Raw genomic sequence first — 27,009 nt, forward strand, 5'->3', positions numbered from 1 at the left:
ATTGTTTTTCTATAGCCAAAACAACATATCTTGAAGACAACTACGGAAGTGGTAGATTACTTGCATATATACTGTCAATGACTTAGGACTGGTTAACCAACTAACCCAGGAACAATGTGAGATGGTTAACTTTGACTCCACTTTAAAAATTACTGTCATAACATGGTAAGTAATTTCTACATTTAACCATATGTTTATAATGCTACCTAATCCACTTACAATAAATTGTTAAAATTATGACTGTTTTGTAATAAGCTTTTATTTTATATGGAACGGTTTGTCTAAAGAAAACAAGCGTTATTACAAAAGACTATTATGAAGGTAGACTTTAAACGATTGATATTCATTATTTTAAATTGTTCTATACAATTAAAGCGGCTTAAGAGATTATGCACCAGCGATAATAATTGGACATTCTTAGCTTAATCGTAATTTGTTTCGGAAAAGTTTGCATTAATGCAAGCATTAACCAGAAAAACTTTCAATGCAATTACAAAACCTTGTTGGCAAGCTGTTTTGAAAGCCTCTACGTTATCTAGTAGCAAACTTCTACTTAATGTTAAAGCTTTGAAATTGTATTCTTTATTTTATAACCACACTTTTTATAGGTAAACAAAGTATTTATATTCAATCATGGTTTGACTCTGGCATTATCTGCATTGGTGATATTCTTAACCGAGACGAAACCTTTGTGACATTCAGCGCACTTTACTAGACATAAATTATTATATCAACGTCTTCCTTTCCTGGTTGTTATAAACTCTGTCAAACAAATGCAACACATTTCTTTTTCAAGTCATTTCTACCACAATATCTCAAATATATGTTTGATAATGCATTATAAACAAAGCTAACATTCACTATATTTAAGTCAAATACTGCAATCCAGGCATGTTAAGAACCATGGTCTCGAAAACTGAACAAACTATTTGAAGTGAAAGAATGGAACACATTTTTCAGCTGGCCTTTTATAATATAATATAAAACGATACGAACTAACAATTATTAAAATCCAGAAAAACTCACATAATTATTGGCACTAACTACATTCCATTTAACATGACAATAAAGATTCTCCAGTATGTTCCTCTCGCAAAAATAACATAGTTGTATCAGCATTATTGTAATCCACATCACCAACAGAGATAATTCTACAACCCTTTTATTGAACACTTCCGCATGCACAACCATTGTCACCGAAAACAACACTACATCTACTAATAATACCATAACCAACGCAGTAACACAGCTTTTACCATCGTTACCTACAATGAATCAACGACAATTCCATTAAACATATACACATTGGATCATTTAATACATGTCTGAACTGCATCAGCTATTGAGGGATCGGTTTTGTTGTTCAGAGTGTGCCTTCTCCATATAAAATATATTTAATACCTAGGGCATGGATAAAGCGTTTGTACGCGAATATGCGAATATGCACTTACCACATTCGTTCAAAACATAGTGCGACATAGTGTTTCATTTGATCCACAGAGAAATAAAGAGGGTGATACATAAGAATCAATGACATGTGGACGTGTATATCAATTAAGGGTCAAGTATATGTCTATGCCGTTCAACAATATTGGGCATAGTTTAAAATGTATGATATAATCAAGACATTGTTAGTTTAAACTTTATTTCAAGCAAATATTTCATGTAAACAGACAGACAGATTATTTGATGAAACTAACAAATTTTCGGAACTACTTTTCTATTTTAAGATTATCAAATTATGATTTACTTCCAGATTTATATTTTTTATGATATTCCATCGAATCCAACAAATTTATTTTTTATTTTATGCTTTTTTCACCGTTTATTTAAATTGTAAAAGAGTTTCACCGAAAAATTTCGCTGATATAATGAAGTCATTTTGTGTATAGAAATGTATTGAGGCACGCCACGGGACAAAGGGTAACTTTTCAGCGAAAGAAAAACAGCTATTTATCATTTTCTTGAACACGGGGCATAAAAGAACAGAAAATTTGTTCATGCCCGTGTAAGATAGTTTGTTATTTCACACATCTATGATCACCCGTGAAATTACAAACGATATTACACTGACATGAACAAATATCATCTATGGATTAATTAATAGTCTTATAAAAATAAAATCAGGGCGGCATAGTTCAAAATAAAATCAGGGCGGCGTAGTTCAAAATAAAATCAGGGCGACATAAGTCATTCACTGATGTCCTTTTACAGTTCATGAAATATCACATATAACAGTATAATGAAATAAACATCGACAATAACTGAAATGATAAATACAAATTATTAAGTAATAGCGACAATAATCACATCAGTAAATTCAAAGCGAAAGTATCACTCACTGAATAAATACGTTGAACGATGCATCCATAATGTGAATAAATCAATTAATGTATAGCGACAATAACGCTTACTTTATCAATAGGTTTACATACAGACAATATATTCTTCCGTAACGGTAACTTAACCACAATTACAGCAACAGCGACGGTAGTAATACGGTAATCAACGGGACAACTATATTCACAGAGAAAGCAAATATGACCTTTTACGTTACCACAATGTCACCAATTCAATAAATACACAGTTCTTAATAGATACACCAACGACAACAATTACAAACATATCGCTTTAAATAGTCATTCAAAAATAAATATTTTCTGAATAAACGAATCTTAAACGACTAAAGACCTTAAAGCAAACACTATGTGTATCATTAAACCAGCAGTGTCTTGGATCAATACATTCGCAGCGAGTAATTAGGAATACTACAAATACCTGCACAGATTTATGGTGGAAATAAAGTTGAATTTGAATAATGTTCATCAGTTATATGAAAGCGACTTAACTAAACGTGTTTTTATCTATACGTTTTTCGAATATTTAGTTCAACATAAAGGCGACAGAAGCGAAAACGCTTTTAATACATGTTCCATTTTATATAACTGTAATACGGCGCCAACAGAATAAAGGAGTACATAACCGAAATACACCAATTAATTAGCCACGTTTTAGTAATACGATACTAAAAGATAAACAACGGAAACGAAACAGTACACACGCATGCATACGATGAACACCCAAACAACAGTATAAATAAATGTACTGCAAACAAAACTATTACTGTTATCATGTCTTAAAATAATTCCACACCATATCAACAATTACATTATATATACCCGCCAATCTAAATTTAAGATACACATACGTATTTTAAAGGTTTGTTCAACGTGTTACAGTAAAAATGTATTCACCTGTAAAGTAGCACAATTCATTCTTTAATAAAAAAACTCAACTATGTATGCTATGGATGCAACAATTACGGTATTAAAGAAAAGTTAAAAGCAGCATGCTACATATACAAACGCTATTTGTATCGATTAGTGCAACATAAATGTGTTAAATACGTGTTTGATAATGTTGCGTATCACTATAACAGGTTTTTTTTTCAGCCAGATCAACACGAATGCTATCGATAAATGTGATGCGATTCTATTATTATTATATCTTATACATGTATGATATCAGCAATTAATACCCTATCCATAAACAATAGCAAGTTTAACCAAAGCGAAGTTCTAGCTGCACCAGCATAACAAATATCATAGCACGTAGTCCTTATTTATGAAAATGTAATTTACCAGGATACAATTTATCTCAAAACATGCTATCACAAATACACAAACGTCGGCTTACTACCTTTCTAGAAAAAACGCTGGTAATTGCTGTCAATTATAAAAGGAAGCAAAACGTGAAATGATACCGCTTATTTCACACAGCGACACATGTATTCGATTACTTGGATCGTAAACAATATAGGAGTAATATAACTTTATTTGAAAACAGAGTTTAATAGAAGATTGAAATTTTTGAAAAAAAAATTTATCAAATATTATTGACCTGGTACTTGTTATAGCCGTCTATCAACTAGACAGTTTTCTACCATTTGCAATGCACGTCTACAAGTTCAAAATCAATGACTGAGCACATGATAATTTCATGAAGTCAATCAAGTATCATAAGCTGCTCAACTATGCTCTTTGACAAACACTTTATAAATAAGGATTGTCCGCGCATAGTAACTAGTCAATTGATGAATGTAATCGTTTTACATCAACATTCTATCATAAACATCCTCTTTATTGATAACTCGACTCCCTTCCAAAATCATCACCAGGCCAACCTCCGTCACAATCACGTCGTTGCGTCTTGTTATTGCCAGCAGAGTAAAATCTGACTCGTCAATCTCCCAGTTCTCATCTTCGCAGAGATTTGTTCTTCTGATATCTGCCACGAGGTTCAGCATTTCAAGCTCTATTCTCCTCCCGTTGTACCATCGGAATGGCTCAGGGTGAGCTACGGTGGCTTGTCGTATCTTCGGAAGTCTTAGTATCACCCTAGGACCTTCATTAATCATTTCTGTAATCGTTGATATCCATGTACGCTGCAGTTCCTCCTCAAGTCCACTAGCTGCCATCAGATTTCTATCTGGAATCATGTAGTATGGCAGCTCTCGGGTTACCAACGCGACTCTAAGTGCATTCAATCCTTCAAGAAACCAGTATAACAGACTTCTTTCACGAAACAAGGACTGAGGATTATTTTCCGCTATCCATAATACAATGTTTTTCAATGTGTACGATGAAACTTCTTTCTTACGTGGATTTAATACATCATTCTTAACCATTTTCAATAAAACATACATATTTATTTGAGTTTGATTAAGATTGTTTACTATTTCGATCTCCCCGGCGTTAAAACAAACTCTCCATTCAACATGTTGATATTCACTGCCTTTAAATCCAACAGGCGTAAGAAATGCTCCAAGGGATACGACGTGCTGAACGACTTCCGCTGGCGGCCAGTGGCGAGGTCTTGCGGCCCATTTTGACAGAATGTTGGGACAGTAGTAACGTAATGCATATACCTTGTCATTGTGGTAAACTCCTCCCCATGTAGTGGGTATTGACGGTCCGGCTCGGTCATGCCGCACCACGTATGCCCGATATGTAGATTTTGAAAAGTTATTAACAAACATGTCACTGCTCAAGAGTTCGCGACCATATCCATCATCACACAACGCACCGTCTAGGTACGGGGGAACCATTGTACCGCATCTCTCTAGTAGCAGCCTACAGTGTCCGGCGTAACTCATAAGGCTATATGATCTCAGCACGGTTATCTCACTAGAAAAGTTATTAGCATTAACACCATCTTCTAAACATATCACTTTATCGAATACAATCATGTTATCTGTATCACTTTCATATAAGCGGCTCAGCCCCTCAGCCTTGCTACCTGTAAAAAATAAATGTTGCATCTCCTCTGCACTGTGCAGTCAACAGCCTTCCTCTCTCCCTGTAGGCGTTTATACGTGCCTGTCTTATTTCTGGCCCATATCCAAGCCAGTTCATCACAGAGGATGTCTCTATCGAGGCATTTTCCCACTGAATCTGAAATATTTTTCAATAAAACAGAAACCTGATGTTTGTCATGGACATGATACAAAATTGAACATCGTCAAGTACGTAGGCAAATAGAACATTTAGATACATTTGCATGAGTTGATCCAATAATTCAATAAACGGATATTAATTGATTATTTTACTGCAATGACAGTCTACTGTTAAGCACTAAATTAACACACATTTTATTTACATAAAACTTCTCCACATAAGAGATGATTCCATAATTGCCCAGCGAGCCTGTATCTGAGACCCGATTTGTCATCAATTGTAATGCAATAAGTTATGATCGTATACCAAATGATCATGTTAAAGTTCGCTTGTTCAATTATACAGGTATTCAATTTAAACACTAAATTAACACACATTTCATTTACATAAAACTTCTCCACATAAGATATGATCTCGTCATTGCCCAGCGAGCCTGTATCTGAGACCCGATTTGTCATCAATTGTAATGCAATACGTTGTGATCGTATACCAAATGATCATGTTAAAGTTCGCTTGTTCAATTATTCAGGTATTCAATGAATGGAAGGGTCCGTTGATTTCACACGACATATCACGCTTACATTAACAGGATTTACAGGAAGCCACTTGAATCAATATAAGGCAATACAGTTGATATATTCCTGAAATTTCATTAATTTGTACTGTATAATTCTCTATGATCAGAAATTTGATCAACAAAACATTTTTATTTATCAATGATTAATTTGGTATGACTCTGAATATATTTTATTTTAACTGCAGAAATAAACATCCAACGTTTAGATTTGAGAAGCTACCTTTGGATAGTAGTACAAATTAAATAGTTCTTTTTTTTCAAGGACGGTATATTTGAAATTTAAATCGAGATATTGAAGTCAGGTATTTAGGTATGTTCTAAAAAAAGGAGTGTCGTAGTTGTCAATGTGTAGAAAGCGATAAGCTGATGTTTGAAGATTCCTATCTGTGGTGTGTTTTATTCATCTTGTTTAAGAGATGTATTCAATTTGGAACAAGTATTAATCATGCGTTTAATGGTATTAGTTTGTATTAACATATTCCTATCTATAATTATACTTACGATACTTCATTAATTGTATATATTGGAATAGTATATGGAGGGGCCGACTTCTGTTGGTTGAAACACTGCCTTAAAAGTACATTTTATTAAAACAAAGTGAACACGATATTAAATCTTACCAGGGTTTGATGGCTGGACACACTGCCTTGTTTAGGGAACCATTCTGGTTCATCAAATCTTGCACCACCTTCAGCCATCTTTAAGGAGCAACGATTTTCGTAACCTAAAACACATTTAGGTAGTCATGTTAATAGTAAGGTAAATAACGCTATAGTACAGTGCATTGTCATTAAATGAAAATGCTGAATAATATGTGAATGTTTAAACAAACTTATGCATATTCTTCAAACATGTACATATGTGTATGCTTCAAACATGTCCTTAATGCATGTTGGCAGTACGTAGTTGAAGTAATGCGAATGTAAATATGAAAGCTAATATTGTTTAATTGCTTTTCAATTAAAAATATTTATCAGGTGGCGCCCGCTTGTACTATACATACGATTTTACGAAACAATGCTTACATTGAACACAATACTTGGTTTTATTTGCTAGGACTGGACAAATGCTGACAATTCATTTTGTCCATATATATGGTCCGTCACTTTTTATTTCCAGTCTCTAATGAAAAGTACATCACGTACATGTTAATAGATGTTGAAGCATACACAAAAAATTAGTAGATGATAAATTGTGTAAAACGGCTTAGTTGATGATATAGCGTGCGCAACTGTTTAGATGATGATAAAGATTTGTCAGCAAGTAAGTAAATGATGAAACGTTCACAACAGATAAGATTATAATGAACATTGTAATAAAATATTAATAATAATAATATTTAATATTTTAGAGGGTGTACAATCCCACATCAGTGTGACAATGTTTAAAATTAACAAGCCATCGTTTTCCCCTTTCGTTGATTTCAAACAGGTCGCTTTTTAGTAGTCCTTCAATTGTGTAAAACACATGCAAAAGACGTCTCTTAAACTATCTGTGTGATTAAAGTTTATTTGTCGTCCGATATACCAATAAAGTGAATTCAAAATAATAATGGATCGAACCCTGTGGTACACCAGCATGAACATCCTTTGCTGGCAAAAAGAAAGGACACATACCTCTTGATTTCTGTTCTAAAATTACTTCGTACAATTAATAGTTTGATCATATATTCAAATGGCTCCAAACTTAAACTCGATTAAAGGCCTTTCCAATGTCTACATATACTATACCATTATACTTTATTTAATCGAATAATTGACATACGTGTTTATACATATCAATATGCTAGTATGTATTTTTATTTATATATGTATGTATAAATAGCACGCTCAAAATATTTGCCAGCTAAATAAATGACAGACTTACATCTTTAAAGGGATGTAATAGATTGTTCATCCAATTTCATAAGTTTTATCACAGTGACCTCTAAAGGGTATGTACTTTTAGAGATAGATTTGCTAAAGAGCGGTTAAACAAATGCGTAACATTTTGTTACGTATACCTTTGCGGCAACTGGGGATATCTACAAATTAACACGAAAAAAAGTATTCTCGGCTTGTGCTGTGATAATAGTTTCATTTTGAAACGCATTGATATTTTTAAAGCAAAGATAGTTTAATTGCTGCCATACACGGTTTAGGACAGAGGTAATCGTGGCATGTATTTGCGTCCGTGACAACATTATATTCGTCATGAAACATCAAAGATGGAGTATCGGTATTGTCAGATTAAATATATTCACTTACATATCAACCAGAAATGACGAGAAATTTTATGACTTGATTTCAAATAATTATATAAACGTAAATCAATCAACAATCTTTTAATCACCATGTAATAAGTGATATAGTAATTACATTTTATTGTTCATCAGACATAACACATCATTATCCAGAGTACGTATGAGCATTTAAAAGAGGGGTGTACCGGTGGACTTCGTCCCTTCGTCACATGCTCGTTCACTGTTATCAATTCGACCGACTTAGATTAGCATTTTACCTCGGATCGCTGGGATAGGCCGAGTTTGTACGATTACGGGTTATTTCAACTCCGGCATAGTGTATATTTTTCATAAAATATCGTATACATAAAAAAACAGGTTATTAATATTGAAGTTTTTAATGCATTCGTGCGAATATATGAATACAATTCGGCGTAAACTATAACAATGGCAAAATTAGTTGATCGTTCGAATGTGTTAACCTTTTTAAAATTATGACATTAAGTATTATTAAGTTCTTTCGTACCTAAGCTGATTTTATAAAATATACTATAATTTGGATCTTACTGCTGTACCAACACGCGATGTAAAACACGGAAACCTAATTTCAACGCCCGATTATTAGTTTTCATTTTACTATTTAATGGGCCATTTTATTTTTCATGGAATTGATGCAAAAGCATATTACCTAATTATATTTTTGTATTGATCATCTTGTGTATTCGCTACCTTAGTTTTATATTAATACTTTTTTAAGGACCCGAAACTTGTTCTGGTGCAGTTTTCATGATTTTAAATGAAATGCAATATTGCAAAAAAATTATGTTTTTTTTCTTTTTGGGAGGGGGAGCGTTTGTTCGACTTGTTTTAATACAGAGTCATTGCTAGCATGATGTTCTCCCATACATAGGTTATCGATTGTACTAAAAAGTGAGGTGGCTGCTAACACATAACTTAGTTTAAAACGTTTAATTTTTTATGATTCTCGTTGATTAGTAATTAAATACAACATGTTAAATATGGGATATACAAATAAGTGGTGCATAAGAAAAGAAATTGAGTTCAATGCGTCGCTTAATTTGATTTAAAAATAAATCAGCCATAAATGTCAATATAATGAAATATACATTAATTCAGGATGGGACATTGTAATTTTATAAACAAAATAATGACTGATATAGTAAACATAATACAGTTTAAGTTTTTTATGTTTTATGTGTATGTTTATATTATATGCATGCATATATCTTTACACATAATTATTATACATTCACTTTAATTTCTGATAAACAATCAAATGGCTAATGTTATTAACTGTGTTTGTATATCAATGTACGTGCATTTTTATATCAAGAGCGTGCATGCTGATCCTCTGCACAAGATTCATGTACAACAGTATGTAGAAAACGGAGCTTGTATTTTAGCCATACACCCCATTCACTCACAGTGGCAGTGCATTATATTCAAAGCGACATCAATAAATATTAAACCCACTCAAATAAATATAGCCATATGCTTATTATGCATGAATTTATCACACTGACAACTGGAACATCATCAGATGGAACTCAGTTTCAACAGCAACAAAAATGCCATCAATGAACTCGTATTGACAATACTTATAACATATATTATTAGTGATACAGGCTTAAATAATACAAACATTTTAGTTTAAATCATGTAATGACAAACTTAAGTCAATGATTCAACATTCAACTGTTATCAGTCGTACAGATACAATTTTAACCGTAAAATAACAGCAGCAACTTCATCCATTAATACACAGCGACATAACTTTTCAACTACATGTACAATGATCATAACATTAAAATAAAATAATACTTTACAGAATGTCGGTCGAACGTAAACAACCAACCACAATGTGTTCAATACAAGGCATAATGAAAGACAAACAGTGTGTCATTCTAAAAGACAATACCAATCGCTGAATGAAACCGAACGGCGACAAAACTTATTGATTATAAAGCATCAGCAATGACTTCACACAACACCGATCAATATAGAAAACAATTAACTGCATATACACATAACTATCCATACACGAAAATCAACGGCCTTTTTCGCAAATACAAACAACATAGCCGTTACGGTATCATTGAATTCTACATTAATGTTGCAATAACTTAACATGAAGACTAGAGAACTGCATGAACAAATAAACAAAACAAATAAGGCTTGCAACAAAATACGATCAAAATGAAAGCGATACAGAGCACAATGCAAACCTATATTTTCAAATAATCAAAACAATAAAAAATAAGTTTTAATAATCTTTCAAGTTCCGTTTATTGTTTTAAATCGGGATGCAAAATGATACGTCTATGGTAAGTATGTTTTCAACACGAGAGAATGTTCGTTTTATAGTCATATAGACTTAAAAATTAAAATAAACTCCTCATTTATGCTCTGTTAATAAAAATTCGTTCTTTAAAACATTACCTTATAGGCGACGTAGTAGAGCGAGGCATACATGGGACTATGGCTGTGGTCTAGGTTAGATTTGAAACAGTATTCTCATTTTAGGAATGTCCTTTTACTCAGTATAAATACGAAAACTATCATGCACAACTAGGCATGATAATGGTGATCAGAGCATTAACGACACTTGTATGTAAATAAAAAAGTTGAATGATCAAAGAAATATGTTTAATTGCAAAATGGAATGTTTCATAATAAACAATATAGCAATTCTTATAGTCCTGTTGAAGTTTAGGTACGACCGATCATGATGTACTTGTTTAATACATATACATAACTGAAGTACCATTTCATATATATATATATTTATATATTTATATATATTTGTTAAAATAGCAAACAAGATGTTGAAAAATATAATCAATATTTAATATTCACTGTTTCAAACAATGGCGCCTAGTGACAATGCTTGTGAAATGGTTATATATATGCATAAAACAAAATGCGCGCATTGTTAATTAATAAAATTATTATTTAAAAAGAAATATATGTAATATGACTTCATTCGTGTTTACCTGCTTACTCACATTTTATGTGAGGTAATGCGATGGTTTTATAACAAATTTAATCAATCATAAACTTTATCCGTCTCGTTTATTATTTTTAGATCGTTTTATCAAACATAGAAATATTTATTAGTTGGTGTATAGCTAACATATGTTAATTTTTAACCCACAAAGCATTCCTGATTTAATGAGACTCGATTGCGACTATTTGTTTTAAGATGACTGCATTCAATTTGGTATTTTTATTCACCTGCATCTTAATGTTTTTTACACATTTGCCAACTGATCCGCAATACATATTGAATCGTACCGGTTAGTGCCGTGACTATTTAAGGTAAAGTCCGTTACATTCAAAGCAGGAAAAAATGTTAAATATTTTACAGTCATATTTTCGATTCGCTAAACTTTCAATATACTTTTGGAGTATGTTATTTAAAATTTAAACTTGCGCTGGTCTATTAAAATTTAGCAAAAAATGTGAAAATATTGGAGATAATTGAAATGCCTTTTAGCCCTTGTATATGCCATACAATTCTATTGCTTTGGAACAGAATCACTAATATAAACTTGCATTCAGAAACAAAATGCTGTTTTAATGTCTTCATGAACACATCATTACATGAAACATGCATTCGAATATATACAAATATGTTTGTCGGAACGCAGGCTTAGAAAATAAAATCTACGTGCACATATTAGTGTCAACCAGTCTAAAATGCACAACGTATTCAGATCGATAACACAAATCATTTGTTCTAGTCAAACAATAATCGCAATGTTTTCTATTCAATTATTGAAGAATACCCTATTGGGGGAATTCTCTTGAAGTGAGATACGGTTGTAGGTAGAAAAGCATATTCAAATGTAAGAAATTGCTAATATTGGTGTGTACATTACATCATCTAACAAATAGTTTACAAAGCAATCCCACTACACCTACATATATTAATGTTGCCTTTACAAACAAGTCAATTTAGATTTCAACATATAAATCAAGTTTAACTGCGATACATTTTACCTAATTCAGAACCTTTGCGTTTCACGAAGAATTCTTACCTGTTAAGTATAACTTATTACCACAAACAACATCAATCGTTAGCGTCAACTATACATTTAAAAATATAAATATATTTCCCAAGTGGTTACCTCCACTTTCCATATCAGAGAGGTAAGACACTTCTAAAACTCAGTCCATTCAACGTTTCAACCTCCGCGTAGCTCGTAACAAATTCATGCCACCACTGCACACCACTTCATGATGGGTGATTTAAAGATTAGTGTTATGAAACGAATGTTATTACACAAACTATTTTCTATTACTCGTTTAACCCAGTGCACAATAGTTAATATAACCGGAACAAAACTGCTTGAAATATGTTAATAAAATTACATTATAATCCTAACGGAATTATAGGCAAAGACTCAAGTATCGGTAGATACACATTTCGAAATACTACTGCTATTGATTACACATTAACGGAAATTAAAAGATTTCACCAATGAAAAGCATTTGAAATATTTGAACTTGATGAGCTCTTCTCTGATGGTTACATTGAATTAAAGTATTAAACAGAAACAAGGAAGTAAACACTATTGTAAGCCCCCTGAGTGTAATGGTGAACAAAGTGATGAATTCGTAAATAATCTGAACAAAACAAAATTAATTGAAATAACAAGTTTGTTTAACAACTTTCCAAATACCAGTATTAACTATGTTTCCGATAAGATATCTAACTTTTTCAAAGACTCTACAGACAAATCATTTAGATCTCATCGACACCAATACAAAATTGTAATAAAAATATCAAGCACCAAAGATAACATTACACGCAAACCCTGGTTTTGCAAAGCGTATCATATAAATAAAACCAATCAAAATGAAAACATGCTTAACTCAGCCAGTCGGTACTATAGACACGTGCTGCACACATTTATTCCTTTCTTCGTTAACAAACATAAACTGCTGAAAAATATAACGTTACGGGCATTAAAATCGACCTAAAAACTACTGGAAATATATTTCAACACCCTAAATAAAAAATCTACTGATAAAAGTTCGTCTATTGAGCGAGTGTATACACTCTTCAAAAACAACAATTCAAACAGTCATATAAACAAATATCCGCTGAAAATAGACGACAAATTCACGCCTTCCACTCACGCAGTCAAAACCTTAAATAGACTAATAACAAGCGAAGAAATCTAAAAAGTGATTTTTAGTTGGTCGCGTTAGCGGCCGACTAAATTTACAGAGCATATTTTGCAAATCAGTATGTGCTTAGATGCCTTAGCTACGGTAAGAATCGCAACTCACTATGCTATGAACGATTACCGCTGCCTGTCTGCACTGCAGACGACAAATGCCTCTGTTCTACTTCTGCAGTGAGTGCATATACCAGCTTGTAAGACGACATTGGCCAGTCTAGTGTATATCATTGAAATCTGTACATATTGGCAGCTTTCAGGGAAAAAGGGGCTTAATGCATGTCAAATAAGATTAGCATTTACACGATGATTAGCCTGTGCAATGCACACAAGCAAATCAAGGACGACAACAGCGAACAACTTCAGTGCCTTCAGCGCTTTGATTAAATTGAAGAACGGCTTAGCGTCATCCGAATACGACAACATTATAAATGAAAGTATTAAAAGTACGTCGACCACCATGCTTCCAGTGTATTGCAGTTTGTTTAACATAATTATAAACACCGGAATATTATCAGATACATGGCTTATCTTCAAAATTAAACTAATTTATAAAAATAAATGTTTAAAAAGCGGACCAAGAAACTATGGCCCTATCACAATAATCAGCTGGTAAATTCTTTTCTGCAGTTATCAATCAAAGAATAAATTTATTTCTAAATGAAAACAATTAACTTAACAAAAACCAAGATTAATTTCGATCTGGCTGGTCAGTAAATGACCATTTATTTGCAATTAATGTATTAATAAAAAAACAAAGATACAAAGTAGTAAAATATTTTGCTCATTTATAGACTTTTCAGTTGCCTTTGATTTTGTCTGGACAGCTTGTCTCTGGCACACAATTTTCAAACTGGGTATAACAGGAAAGAGTTTTGACGTTTTAAAAAATATTCATGCAAATGTATTCAAAATGTATTTTCACAGCACATGTTTCGTGCGATAAAGAAATAATATATCCTCTATCGTGTCCAATATGCATATGAACGACCTTGAAGATAACCTTAAACAACATTGCTCTGGAGTAAATCTTGAAATACCTATTGGCAACACTACCTACTTTTCAAAACTACTTTTTCACATGTATTGCTTGATGCAGACGACTCAACATTATTCGGTTAAAATGAGGCAGTTTTAATGCTAGTCTTAAAAGTTTTTATTTTTATTATTTTTTTTAATTTTTGCCAAAAATGGAAATTGACCATTTAATAACGATAAAACTAATGATCCAAGTAACTATCAATTGTACTTTAACGACCAACCACTTTAAACAGTTAGAGAATACGAATACTTAAGAGTAATATTTACTTTTTCAGTGTAAAAATCATCTGGTAGACCAGACCAATAAAGCCATGTTTATTTTGATTACACGTATGCTCCCTCTATATGATGTCTATGTTTTATAAAATCCATAACTAACGCAAATTATACTGATTGATACTGTTAAAACAATCCAATAGTGAACGCTCTGATCACCTTATCCAAAAATATGTACTTCATTGTGGTTTATTCGAACTTTTTTAATATAAATGTTTGTGACCTATATGCTCACCCGTTGTCATAATATATGTGTCATTTATTTAGTAACTTATTAAACAAAATAGAGATATGTTCTGTTCAGTAATTTTACATTGCTGACTATAAAACTGTATTTATAGTTAAACTATTGAATGAAAGAAGTCGTATAGCGTTTCATCATAAAATATCATTCGCCTTCTTTTGTAGTAAACTGTATATCTTATACATTAAGACTTTAGTATGCAATGAATATTCAACATGGATTTTAGTAACAATTTCATTGTCTCTATATGATATATCCGATCCACGAGTATTACTGGGCAATTTCCGTTTAGCTATTGAGATACATTCCAAACAAATGAAATAGCCATCCTTTTAGGATATAACTTGGTCTTGTTGATATAAACAAATTGAATGCTGAATTATAACACACATTTCAACATATTTGTGAACCAATCTCATGAATCTGCCTGCTACATCATAACGCGCCGTATGACTAGCGTTCAAATTGAGCTGTCATTGAGACGATTCAATTTACTTTATGGACTTAGTTCCAAGGTATGTTATATTTAACATGCGTGCACATAGTGTAATAATGGTATGCGTACCAAAATACAATGCTTTAACTGCTAAACTTGATGTCAATATATCATATCACATAATTTGAATATTTAATTTGTTTTTAATGATAAATGAGCTTGAAAATACGTCAGTAGGCCCTGTGTTGCTCATTAGCGTAAAACATCAGTGCATTCCACGCTTTGATGTAAATGGTACAATTATGACTTACATAATTGTACTTGAATACTGTAACATAAACATACTACAAACAATATTATAAAATGAACAGCAGACAAAAAAGCAAGAATATTAAAATTAAAACGTATTTATATAATTGTCCCCTTTTGGCGTTTTTGATAAGATAAGATTTCACAATTTAAAAATAGGGCGTATTTAAATACATCAGTATTATAAAATTAGTATTTATAATAAAGTGCATCAAAGTGAATACAATAATTATTATAATGATAATAATTACAATTATTATTGCAATTATAATTATAATAATACTAATACAAATAATACCAATACTAATACAAATTATAATCCTAATAATAATAATACTATGATTATAACAATAATAATAATAATAATACATTAATTATAATTTTATACTTATTTTGTATCAAAGTAAACAGTATTAGGCGACTTACCCTTTATGTTCTACTCCATATACATTTCACACTGGTTTCTATACGCAGCTGTTATCTACCGTTGAAATGGGTGCAAACTAGTTAATGAAAGTCTACACTGCCGCAAGTTTATATGAAAATTTACATTGCACTATTATGGTCAAAGGCTATACATGATTTAAAACAACTCCGGTCTTGTAATATGATCAGCAATTATGTGTGATACTAATGTTATGTCCTTCAGGAGTGCGTCTGTTTAAAGTTGCCTTACATAGGTCTAATACATTTAACACAAATACCCTAACAGGTACGTTTAACACAAATACCCTAACAGGTACGTTTAAACACAAATACCCTAACAGGTACGTTTAACACAAATACCCTAACATGTACATTTAGCACAAATACCCTAACAGGTACGTTTAACACAAATACCCTAACATGTACGTTTAACACAAATACCCTAACAAGTACGTTTAACACAAATACCCTAACAGGTGAAAAGGCGTAAATAATGCTTATAATGGAAATGAACATATTACTTAATTGTTCGCCTATTACTGTTAGTGAACACACTTTTAATGGCTACATTATACACGGGTCGTTTGCTTTTAATGATTCAATTGTTATCTGATTTGATAAAGTCGATAAATATAATTACTAGACGATAAACGACTTTTCAGTTTTACCAAAATAGATTAAAGGCATTTACGTGCACACATGGGGTCACATGCAATGTTTTGAAAGGGCATATTTGATTATTAGGATTAGTAAGTACCAATTAACCATTGACTTTAATACCTATAAACCAAAAGTATTTTGGTTTAATCTACTTACTATTTTTTCATCCGGCAGATCCGACACCCCTTTGATTCCTTATAGCGCCTCATAACAAAAGATATATGGCTTTTGAAATCACAATGCATGTCTGGTTTTATTATGAATCATGTCAAACGGTTCACTTCACAGCATGTCATTCGATAAATACACACGCTCTCTTGGAACACGTACGATTCTGTGACTTTGCTGGTATTGTTAAAATAATCGCCGTGGTAAATCCTATTTAAACCCGACGTAAGTTAAACATGAAATTCACAATACTTTACACAAAAACATACATATTTTGTCTGATTTTGATAAATTCATGATGATCACTCATTAAAGAAACGATTTTGTTTACATTTTCCTTGGTCAGAAGTGTATGTTGCGTGTTAAAATACCGAGTTACGTCCTGATTGAATTTATGCCATTGTTATTGTACGTTTGAATTTTGACAATCTTTGAACGAGTCCATTGAATGTTATTATTGTAGTGTTAAATTTCGAAGCGCACCTAAGCGGGGCAAAAATGTTTTGTTCAACGATACCGGCATTCTACAGGTTACATGACTCGTCAAAAAGACCATTGATCACACACCGTGTTTACCTGTGATACAAGATAACAGTCAGCAGATTGAGTTGATAAACATGAAATCTCGTTTTACAAATCGTAAAACAAACCATACCAATGACTAACAGAAACCGAAAACATAGAAAAAACCCGATGCAATTTAGCAACGTCATGTTCCATAAAATACATTAACATTATTTGTGAAATGCACTAGCTAGTGTTTATATAAAGAAGTGAAACTGCAGCTGCAGTATTGCATTCTCATTATATACAATAAGTTGGTCCTTTATTTAAGGCAAGTGATCCATTGCCAAAACAGTACGAAACAGCAAAATACGGAACAACATACACACATAGAGGAAATGATAATGATAATACTAATAGTAATAAACAACAAAAACAACAACAACAACAGTAACAACAACTACTACTACAACTACTACTACTACTACTACTACTACTACTACTACTAATATTAATACTAATAATTATTATTATTATAAAAATTGAATAGTCTTATGCGACTCACCTTCTTCTCCATAAACCGTTCACACCGGGCACCACATGCGGCTGGTAAATACTGTTGAAAGCGGTGCATACTTTTAAATGACAGGTTACACTGCTCTATGCAGGAGAACCATATTGCAATCGCATAGTTACAAGCTACACCCGATTTAAATCAACTGCGATCTGGTGGTAATATGATCAGCCATTTTTTGTTAGTACTACATTATGTAAACATGCATTTTGTCTGTTTAAAGTTGCCGTACACGAGTGTAATACATTTAACAAAATATAAATAACGGGTATTTCATGTAAGTTAACAATGTGAAGAAGTTATAATAACTGCTTTAAATTGTGCATGTCAATATCAACTTATATTAAAGTTATGTAACATACAAATGCATGGTATAAAGCTGACAATAATTTAAAATTAATCCATGCCTAAACACATGTCATCGAACAGGCAAATATAACACTTATAATGGAAATAAATATATCATTTAAGTGCACGTCTATTGTTGTGTCAACACACATTTTTAATCACAGAATTATACACGGGGCGTTTTATGATACAGCTGTTATTTGAATGGGTAAAGTCAATAAGTAGTATTAACGGTCACAAGAGACTACTTTTCCTTATTTCCAAAATAGATTAAGGACATTTACTTGCGGCCAAAAGACATTTTTGTTGTAAGGGTATTTCTGATTATTAAGATGAAGATGAACCAAATAACCATTGAATTTAATATCATTTATCCAAAGTAATTGGTTTAAACTACTTGCTATTTTTCATCGAGCAGATCAGACACCCCTTTGACTCCGCAAAACGCCTCAGTAGCTAAGACAAATATCATTTTAAATCATAATACATTTTAAAGGATTTATGTCTGGCTTTTATGATAAATCATGTCAAACCATTCGTTTCAATGCATGACATTAAATGAATACATACTCTCTTTCGGGACACGTCTGATTTTGAGCAAAATGAGCTTCTTAAACATGGTGACTTTCAAGAGCTTCTTACACATAGTGACTTCATTAAGCTTCTTTAACATAGAGACTTCAATGTGACGTCATAGGCAAATTTGAAATTTCAAATCGCTGGATTTAGACGTAATATGCTTACAATGTTAGCATTTGATTGTTTGCTCGTTGGAAAAAAGGGATTTTAATTATACATGTAATTGCAATAACAATAACAAAAATGCCTTAATTTATATCGAAATATGTTACACAAAAGCATTTGGTCTGATTTCTATTAATAAATGATGGCCATTCATTATGGAAACAATTTTGTTTACATTTTCCTTGGTCAAAAGTGTGTGTTTCGTGTTAAAATACCGAGTACCTTCATTTCTGAATCAATGTGGCTTTTATTTTACATTTTAATTTTGACAATCTGTGAACGAGTCCATTTAATGAAGTTGTTGAAGTGTTAAATTTCCAAGCGCAAGTACGCGGGGAATATTGTTTTGTTCAGCGAGATATGATTGTTTTGTCCAACGAGACGGCATTCTTTCAGTACATGACTCGTCATGAAAACCATTATTCACAATCCGTGTTTACCTGTGATACACGATACCAGTCAGCAGATCGAGACGATAAACTAGAAATATCGGTTAACAAAACTGGAAAACAAACCAAACCAATGACTAACAGAAACGGGAAATATAGGAAAATCCCGATGACATGTTACATAATTGTGTTTCCATTAAACTCATTTAAATGTGAATGGTTATTTTACTATCGATTAACTTGGACGGCATTAAAAAAGCTCCTTTAGTTTTATAAACCCTGAGCATTTTCTAACAATAATGCATTTCTCTTATGACCTTGCTTTTTCGTGCTTATTATTTTAAAAGTAATATGCTTTTTTAGTAATGAATGTTGATACAATGATTTAGGGTATATCCGTTTAGGGTAAACTTGTTCAAATAATAAGACGAACGCAATTTATCGGGACGCAAAGATGATATCAGAAGGGTGTCATTGTAGTTGTTTATGTGCAACAACATCGGACGAACATAATCAGCGAAATTCTACATGTTGCTAATATAAGGAGAATATTTTACTTTATATGTCCAATACTTACGATGTATTCGGGTTAATGGCGCTTAAGTTCTAGGTAATCGCCATTAATTGTAATAAATTGCACTTAGCGTAAAATATGTTGTTTCTATGAAAGAGTCGATTCATAATCATGGATGAGTTTACCTGTTCATAATCCTTATGAAGATGTTTGTATGCGATAATATTCCTTTTGAGATGTCACTTCAATATACTAAAATTACGCATAAAAATACGAACATAGACTATTTGAATTCCACGATCAGGACAAGCAACACTTCAACGAAATACTGAATTGTATGGTTTTAAATGTTACTCTTTTACCAAAAGGTAAATTTTATGTTGGGTATACATACACAACTTTATAAAAGTGTTTTTAAAGATGATAACGTTTGTCTCTTGAATTTTATAACTGTTTGAAAAAAACGGACTATTCCTCTTAGTTTTTTTAAAACAACGCTTTAAACTTTTGAGTGTATACTATCATATAAGGAGACAAATCAGTCATACATTTAAAATTAAGATAATGCACATTGCGTTGAGGAAGATGACGAAGAGCATGGAAATTAATTTATTGTTTCAATTAAACACTTCATTGTATGCTCAAATAATACCGATACAAATACATTTAACAAGCAAACACATATAATGTTCAGACAATTAAGATCAGAATTGGTTAGCGTTTATCTAAATCTTTACGATACTGATGCTAGATTGAAGTATACAATCGCTAAATAAGTATACATTTTAAATTCAAACAAATTGAAAAAAATTCTGCCAGTAACGGGAAGCACGAACACAGTTCAAAATCAGCAAATGCTTATAATTTCAGTGGAACAGGTCCAGGTAAAACTCTTAAAAATTATTATTTTAATAGTTGCATCGATTTGCTGTACGCAATATAAAGTGCGTGTAATACGATATATATATATAGCTTGAAAAAAACGTCTGCCTAAAGATCAGTGGTGCCGAGCGAACATTCGCATTTGGGTTCTTAAGGTTACGCTTGTTATTTTTCACCAGTGGTGTGGTCTAGCTGATGTTAGATTAGATTTTGTTAGATTATTGAACAAAAACAATTTGTCAACGATACGTAGATACAAAGCGCGTATACGAAATCTGTTTCGAGGGATGAAACAGGTAGTTACTATAAACATGCATAAACTTTTCAGTTAAATAAGGCAGCTTGTGTAGTCATCTTTTGTCTGTCCTTCGTCGTTCCTCGTTTTCCATGCGTCGTACATAGTCAAAAACCGCTATAGTGAAACGTTTTAAAGACACTTGAGGTACCATGTATTGCCCAGTCCTCATGAAACTTGCGAAGAACATTTACCAAAATGATATCTCTACCGAGTTTGAAACTGGTGTATGTGGGGTAAAACACAAGATCAATATAAAGGAATAGCCTGTGAACATGCTAGAAGCCACACTTATTGCATTATATTAATAAATATTGATCAGATCTCTAACACGCGATGGGGTTTGAAAGTGGGTTACGTGTGGTCAATAACTAAGTTTATTGTTTATCCAATCTTTATAACAAATCGTAAACACTATTTTCCTTATCGTAACTCGACCGAGTTTGACTTTGGATCAAGTGGTGTCTAAAACTATCTTCCTGGGTCAATAAAAAAACACCCGTGAGCAGTCTAGAGGCCGAGTTTGAAACGTGAACAAGTGGTTAAAAACACGTTTTTATAACATTGCAGATGTGAGAAAAATGACGCCAGCCCACTAAGTCCATGATCAGAGTCAATGTACGTTCATCACTGTTTTATCGTTTAGTTCTGAAAAGTATGGCATTCACTATTGACGAATATAAACATATTTTGGCAAATGAGATAGGCAATACAAATGTCGTGCGCATAAACCCGGTCTCAAAGGTCAACGTCACAATTTAAGGTCGAAAGTCAAACTTGGGTAACATATATTTTTTCAAATATCAAAAACAGAGGGCTATAATCGGAGATTCGCAAGAAAATAACTGTATTCTTGGTAAGTATGTGTTCATTTTTAAACCGCATAGTGCAGTATTAAGTGCAGACGTGATGCATAACCAGAACTTGAAGTCATTAAATGAAATCTCACATCTAAACTTTTTCCAACCTTGTCCAGAATCCATGGATGGCATTCTGCAGGATTGAAACGATTACTTGAACATACAGGCAAGTGTACAGGTTAACAGGGAAAGTAATGTTCAAATAAATGAAATATAAAATAACACTTTGTACATCATGTATTGATTTTTGAAGTAACTTGTTATTGGTACAATGGGTGCGAAACAAAAAAATGGGTCCCTAGGGAGAGTGAGAGAGAGGGAAAGCCATACAGACAGAGGGACAGAGAGACAGACAGAGAGACAAGACAGACAGATAGAAAGAGACAGAGAGAGAAAGGCAGAGATTGGCCAGTGCATAGCATCGTCCTGCAGTGGTGGGTTTCCAAACAAAACATGCATGGAACGGCAAGCATTTAGCATTTAGCGTTGCCATGGTATCCACAAGAGCCTGGTCCATGGGTATAAGGTTAAGTTCACGAATTGAGGTTAATGGCCAACCCATGGTCAAGAATATCTTTCCTAAAGCAATATTTTCATTTATCAAAGCCTCTCGCGTAAGTGAGTGTACATTTAAGTGTGTTTGCTCTCACACATATCAGATTGCAAAACCTTGTGTTTACTTCCTGATGCTTAAGATATAACTTTGTAAAAGATGTTATGTTTGGGAAAGTTTAGCAGTTTTTGTTTCGTGTGTTATGCTCGTTAAGATTGCATTTTCAGATTTCTAGATCTCTATCGTTCTAAGTCTTGCAAAAGACACATCACAACCTTTCTGTTTTGTTTTGAGTTTTTAACATTATTAGGAAGACACATAACTTCCCTAGCTGTACTGATCATATTATTTTTAGAGAAAACATAGCTTCCCGAAATGTGTGTTTACTACATTGTTATCAGGGTAGCCCATCACATTAACAATTGTGAGTGATACTCAACAAAACATACCTAAAAGCCTTGTCATTGCTAATGTCTGATCTGAATGACATATAAAACAAACATTTGCTTTGTTAAGGGCACTCGATCCTTGTTAAAACAGTAGTATTTTGGTCAAGTCTTTATTTCATTTAACTGTAAGTTTTGCACCGTTTTTTGCATTGTCATTATTTAGAACTGGATAACTACACAAGCATTGACCTTTACAGAATGATTTTAACCCCACAATTAGTAGGTAGTAGGAAAAGGGGGTAGATAATAACTTTTTCCCATAAGTTGAAGTGCCTCTCTTCTGTCCTGCAATTTGTGTCGGACTTAAACGTGCAAGGATGCATCAAACTATTTACAAATAATTTTCCTCAAGGGTTAATCTGTATCAGACAGTGCGTCACGAGCAAGTCTACGTGGTTATCTTTAAGGTAAATGTGAAACGTTTGTGTTTGTCAATAGTCAAAGTGCAGAACTTAAATGTCAATGTAGAGTATGCTGGCTTTATAACTAGGACATACAAAGAACGGTTTTCAAGAAACATAATAATCACATTTGTTAGACGATGCGCACAAACCACATTGTAACCTTCAAGAAAAGGTCAAATTTAAATAACAGTCACTATACAGCACTTAATTGCCAAAACGATTTTTTTTTCATTCTAAAACCTCACCGTGCATTAAAGACAATCTGAATACAAGCACATTTGTACCGATGCTTATCTTATGTGTCGATGTGTTTTGGACACTAAACATGCAGCAATCGTTATGGTAAAATGTCACATATTTGTTTCGGTAGACATAAATTGTGTCGGTACGATATGGATTGATTGATTTCGAAATAATATCGACCAAACCATAGGCTTACGCATATGGTATATGTTGCCACACGAACCTCATAGCTACCATAACAGTCGTACTTAAACATAAAATTCAAATATACAACACTGATTCTTTAAGTCGACATTATGCGTTTAATTATAGACATATTTGCAGACACAATTGTAATAGACCCCATGTCAGCAGAGTTGTAAAGGGCATATCGACTATTACCTCATTTTAAAACAAGGCCATACAACATTTATTCTAGGTTTCACGTCAATTGAGAATAGAAAACGCAAATTAAATAATGATGAAAATTTAGTAAAAAGTAGTATTAATAATAAGTCAAATTACCCATATAACGACAATATCCGCGTTAATTCATTATTGTGAATTAATACTAACTGAATAGGTGTTATCCTTACGAGTTTGAAAGGATGTTCATTGGGTCATTGTGTCAGATACCTAGGCCTCGAACAATCAATTCATTTCAGGATTTAGTCTTTTTTTAAAGATCAAAGTGACTGTCAAGTGTGTTATGTTTTTATATATAAATACTTCAAGAATTTATAGTTTAGATTTGCGCTTTTTCAAAGTGCAAAAACACTTCAAGGATCTGAACAGTGTAAATTGGATGGTTAATTTTAATACAACTGTTTTATTTTGTATTTTGCTTGGCCTTTTTGGATTCACTTCCAAAATATGTGACCTGTTGGTGAACAACTTAAAGAGAATTGCATATACATTGTACTATTTTTTTAACATTCAACACCAATCTCCATATGACAACGAGTTAGGACTGATCTAGGATGTTTGATTTTTGCTTTTTGTCTTCAAAAAGTGTGCTATAAGTCAAATTACAGTTAGCAATAATTTAAATAACTTAACAATAAGCTAAAACCTATATAAAGGTTTACAGGTATGAAAACAATAGTCAGTTTACCTTTATCAATTAAATAAAAAAAGTTGAACATACAAACAAAGGTTGTATATAGTCGTTGTTTGTTTAAAGCGCAGTATTTCTCAACGGACAGAAGGGTGACTCTTTCATGACATCAGTGGGCGTCCATCAGAGTTGTCTTCCTTATCCCGTCATGTTCAACCTTGTTCTTGAGAAGATAATGGAGGAGACTCTCCACACCTCTATCTTCATCGGTGGAAGACCCATCTCTAACTTGACATCCGCTTATGGCATTGACCGCATGGGTGGTACCAGCAGTTCACTTCAAGATCTCACCAACAGATTCTATGAAAGAGCAGGAGAAAGTGTTGATCCTGTTACTTGAATCCCATGCCTCGGAACAAACTACTTTCGGAGCCAGACACAGAGGTAAATGTTATGTAACCGTCGTACAAAACTTTGAAAGAGTGCCATTGGCTATGTACACACCGATATAAATCAGACGCCTAACGCGTTCGAGTAGTTGATTTCCTGTAAACAAAACATAGTTAATCTTCGTTTGATTTGTTTTCCTTGTGAAATTGTATATATAAAAAAAGTGAGTGGATGTACGCGACTGTATTTCAAGATAGTACTAAGGAAGAAGTTGAATCGTTAGGCAGGAGTTTTATCAATCGGTAGGTATGCGCGTCTATCTCACATAGAGAACGTGTAATACGTATACACCCTTACTGTTATCTGATACTATGAGTTAAGTTTCTCATAAAGTGTCAATGTTAAATGTAATAGACGATGATATTGAGTAAATATGTATAGTTTTATTGAAATATTTCCCATTGGTCAGAATATGAAATGTTACCAAGAGTCTAAACTGAGTACACAACTAAAGTGACAAAGCAGTTTAATTTTTACAAATAGAAACATCTAGAGTTTACAACAAAACATGGCGCTTCCATCTGAGTGAAAAACTATAAGAAAAGGATTGTCTTTTAAGCGTACAACTCTAGCAAGTTCAAAAAATTAAATATATGAAATCTATTTGTTTGTTTTTATTATGCAAGTGTTTTCACATTCATAAAAGCATTCGATATTTTGTTAGACGTCAAATATGCATTATTTGATTTTAACCTATCACGAAATGATTTCCCTTTTATAACTGTATCATGTTTTATGATAGTGATGATATTGTTTCGGATGATGCTGGTGATATTTTAATGGTGCCTACGCTGCTGATGCTGCTGCTGATGATGATATAAACATGATGATAATATGATGCTGCCGATGCTGATATGATAACGCACAGGCGGCTGCTGCTTATAATTGATATGATGCTGACAATATTGTTGTTGTTGTTGTTTCTGCAAATGCTGCTGCTGAGTAAGCTGCTGTTGCTTGCTCTGATGGTTACGATGATGACAACGAAGTCGATGTTGTTGATGATAATTATAATGATGATCATTATCATGATGGTAATAATAATAATAATAACAATCATGATTATTATCATTATAATTTATATTAGTATACGTATAATTATAATATTTATAATACTAATTATCAAAGAATAATAATAACCAAAATTGTAATAGAAATAATGATTATAATAATTAATATTTATAAGTGTTATTATTATTAGCAGTAGTAGAAGTAGAAGTGGTAGTAGTAGTAGCAGTAGTAGAAGTAGTAGTAGTAGTAGTAGTAGTAATAGTAGTAGTAGTAGTAGTAGTAGTAGAAGTAGTAGTAGTAGTAGTAGTAGTAGTAGCAGTAGTAGTAGTTGTAGTAGTAGTTGTTGTTACTGTTGTTGTTGTTGTTTTTGTTGTTTATTACTATTACTATTATCATTATTATTCTGGTCAACAAATAATTTCTCTTAACGTTAAATCAACTTAGATTATTGATTTAGCTTTAAATTACTACGTTGTCCAAAGGTGATCTGCAGCACAAACTTGTCAAGCTTAAGCTGTGTTCCCACTGCCGATCAGATCAACTCAATCAAGCCCGACCAAGCGGTCGGGTACTGGTCTGGTTCGGTCGGCATTAGTGGTCGGGGCGGTCAGGTAGGTCGGCATTGGTCGGGCTTCCTACCCGATATTTTTTGACAAGTCAAAAAATATCGAGTAGCGGTCGAGTAGGAAATGGATCGAGAAGCGCTAAGGAAGTGGTCGTGTATTAGTC

The 27,009-nt window shown here is 32.8% G+C and overlaps 3 protein-coding genes across 4 annotated transcripts in view; all 3 read right to left on the bottom strand.

The window, feature by feature from the left end:
• LOC127867071 (neogenin-like) overlaps positions 1-27,009 on the bottom strand; it is a 263,769-nt gene that overhangs the window by 202,708 nt on the left and 34,052 nt on the right. The window lies entirely within an intron of this gene.
• LOC127867074 (neogenin-like) overlaps positions 1-27,009 on the bottom strand; it is an 81,214-nt gene that overhangs the window by 35,964 nt on the left and 18,241 nt on the right. The gene's annotated exons all lie outside the window — the stretch shown is intronic.
• Positions 1,125-18,203, bottom strand: LOC127867073 (uncharacterized). 2 transcript variants are annotated; one of them, XM_052408020.1, is made up of 3 exons: positions 18,094-18,203; positions 6,654-6,757; positions 1,125-5,453 (listed from the first exon to the last, which is right to left on the bottom strand). In XM_052408020.1, the coding sequence occupies exon 3, from the start codon at positions 5,318-5,320 to the stop codon at positions 4,109-4,111; it is 1,212 nt and encodes a 403-aa protein (XP_052263980.1). In that variant the 5' UTR covers positions 5,321-5,453; positions 6,654-6,757; positions 18,094-18,203; the 3' UTR covers positions 1,125-4,108. The 2 variants fall into 2 exon arrangements, with proteins under 2 accessions (XP_052263980.1, XP_052263979.1); XM_052408019.1 differs by lacking the exon at positions 18,094-18,203 and adding an exon at positions 16,197-16,726.

Source organism: Dreissena polymorpha, chromosome 2 (genome assembly GCF_020536995.1).
Source record: "Dreissena polymorpha isolate Duluth1 chromosome 2, UMN_Dpol_1.0, whole genome shotgun sequence".
Taxonomy (NCBI): domain Eukaryota; kingdom Metazoa; phylum Mollusca; class Bivalvia; order Myida; family Dreissenidae; genus Dreissena; species Dreissena polymorpha.

Coding starts and splice junctions, on each gene's coding strand:
- LOC127867073 (XM_052408020.1), bottom strand. CDS start 5,320: ATGCAACATTTATTTTTTACAGGTAGCAAGGCTGAGGGGCTGAGCCGC.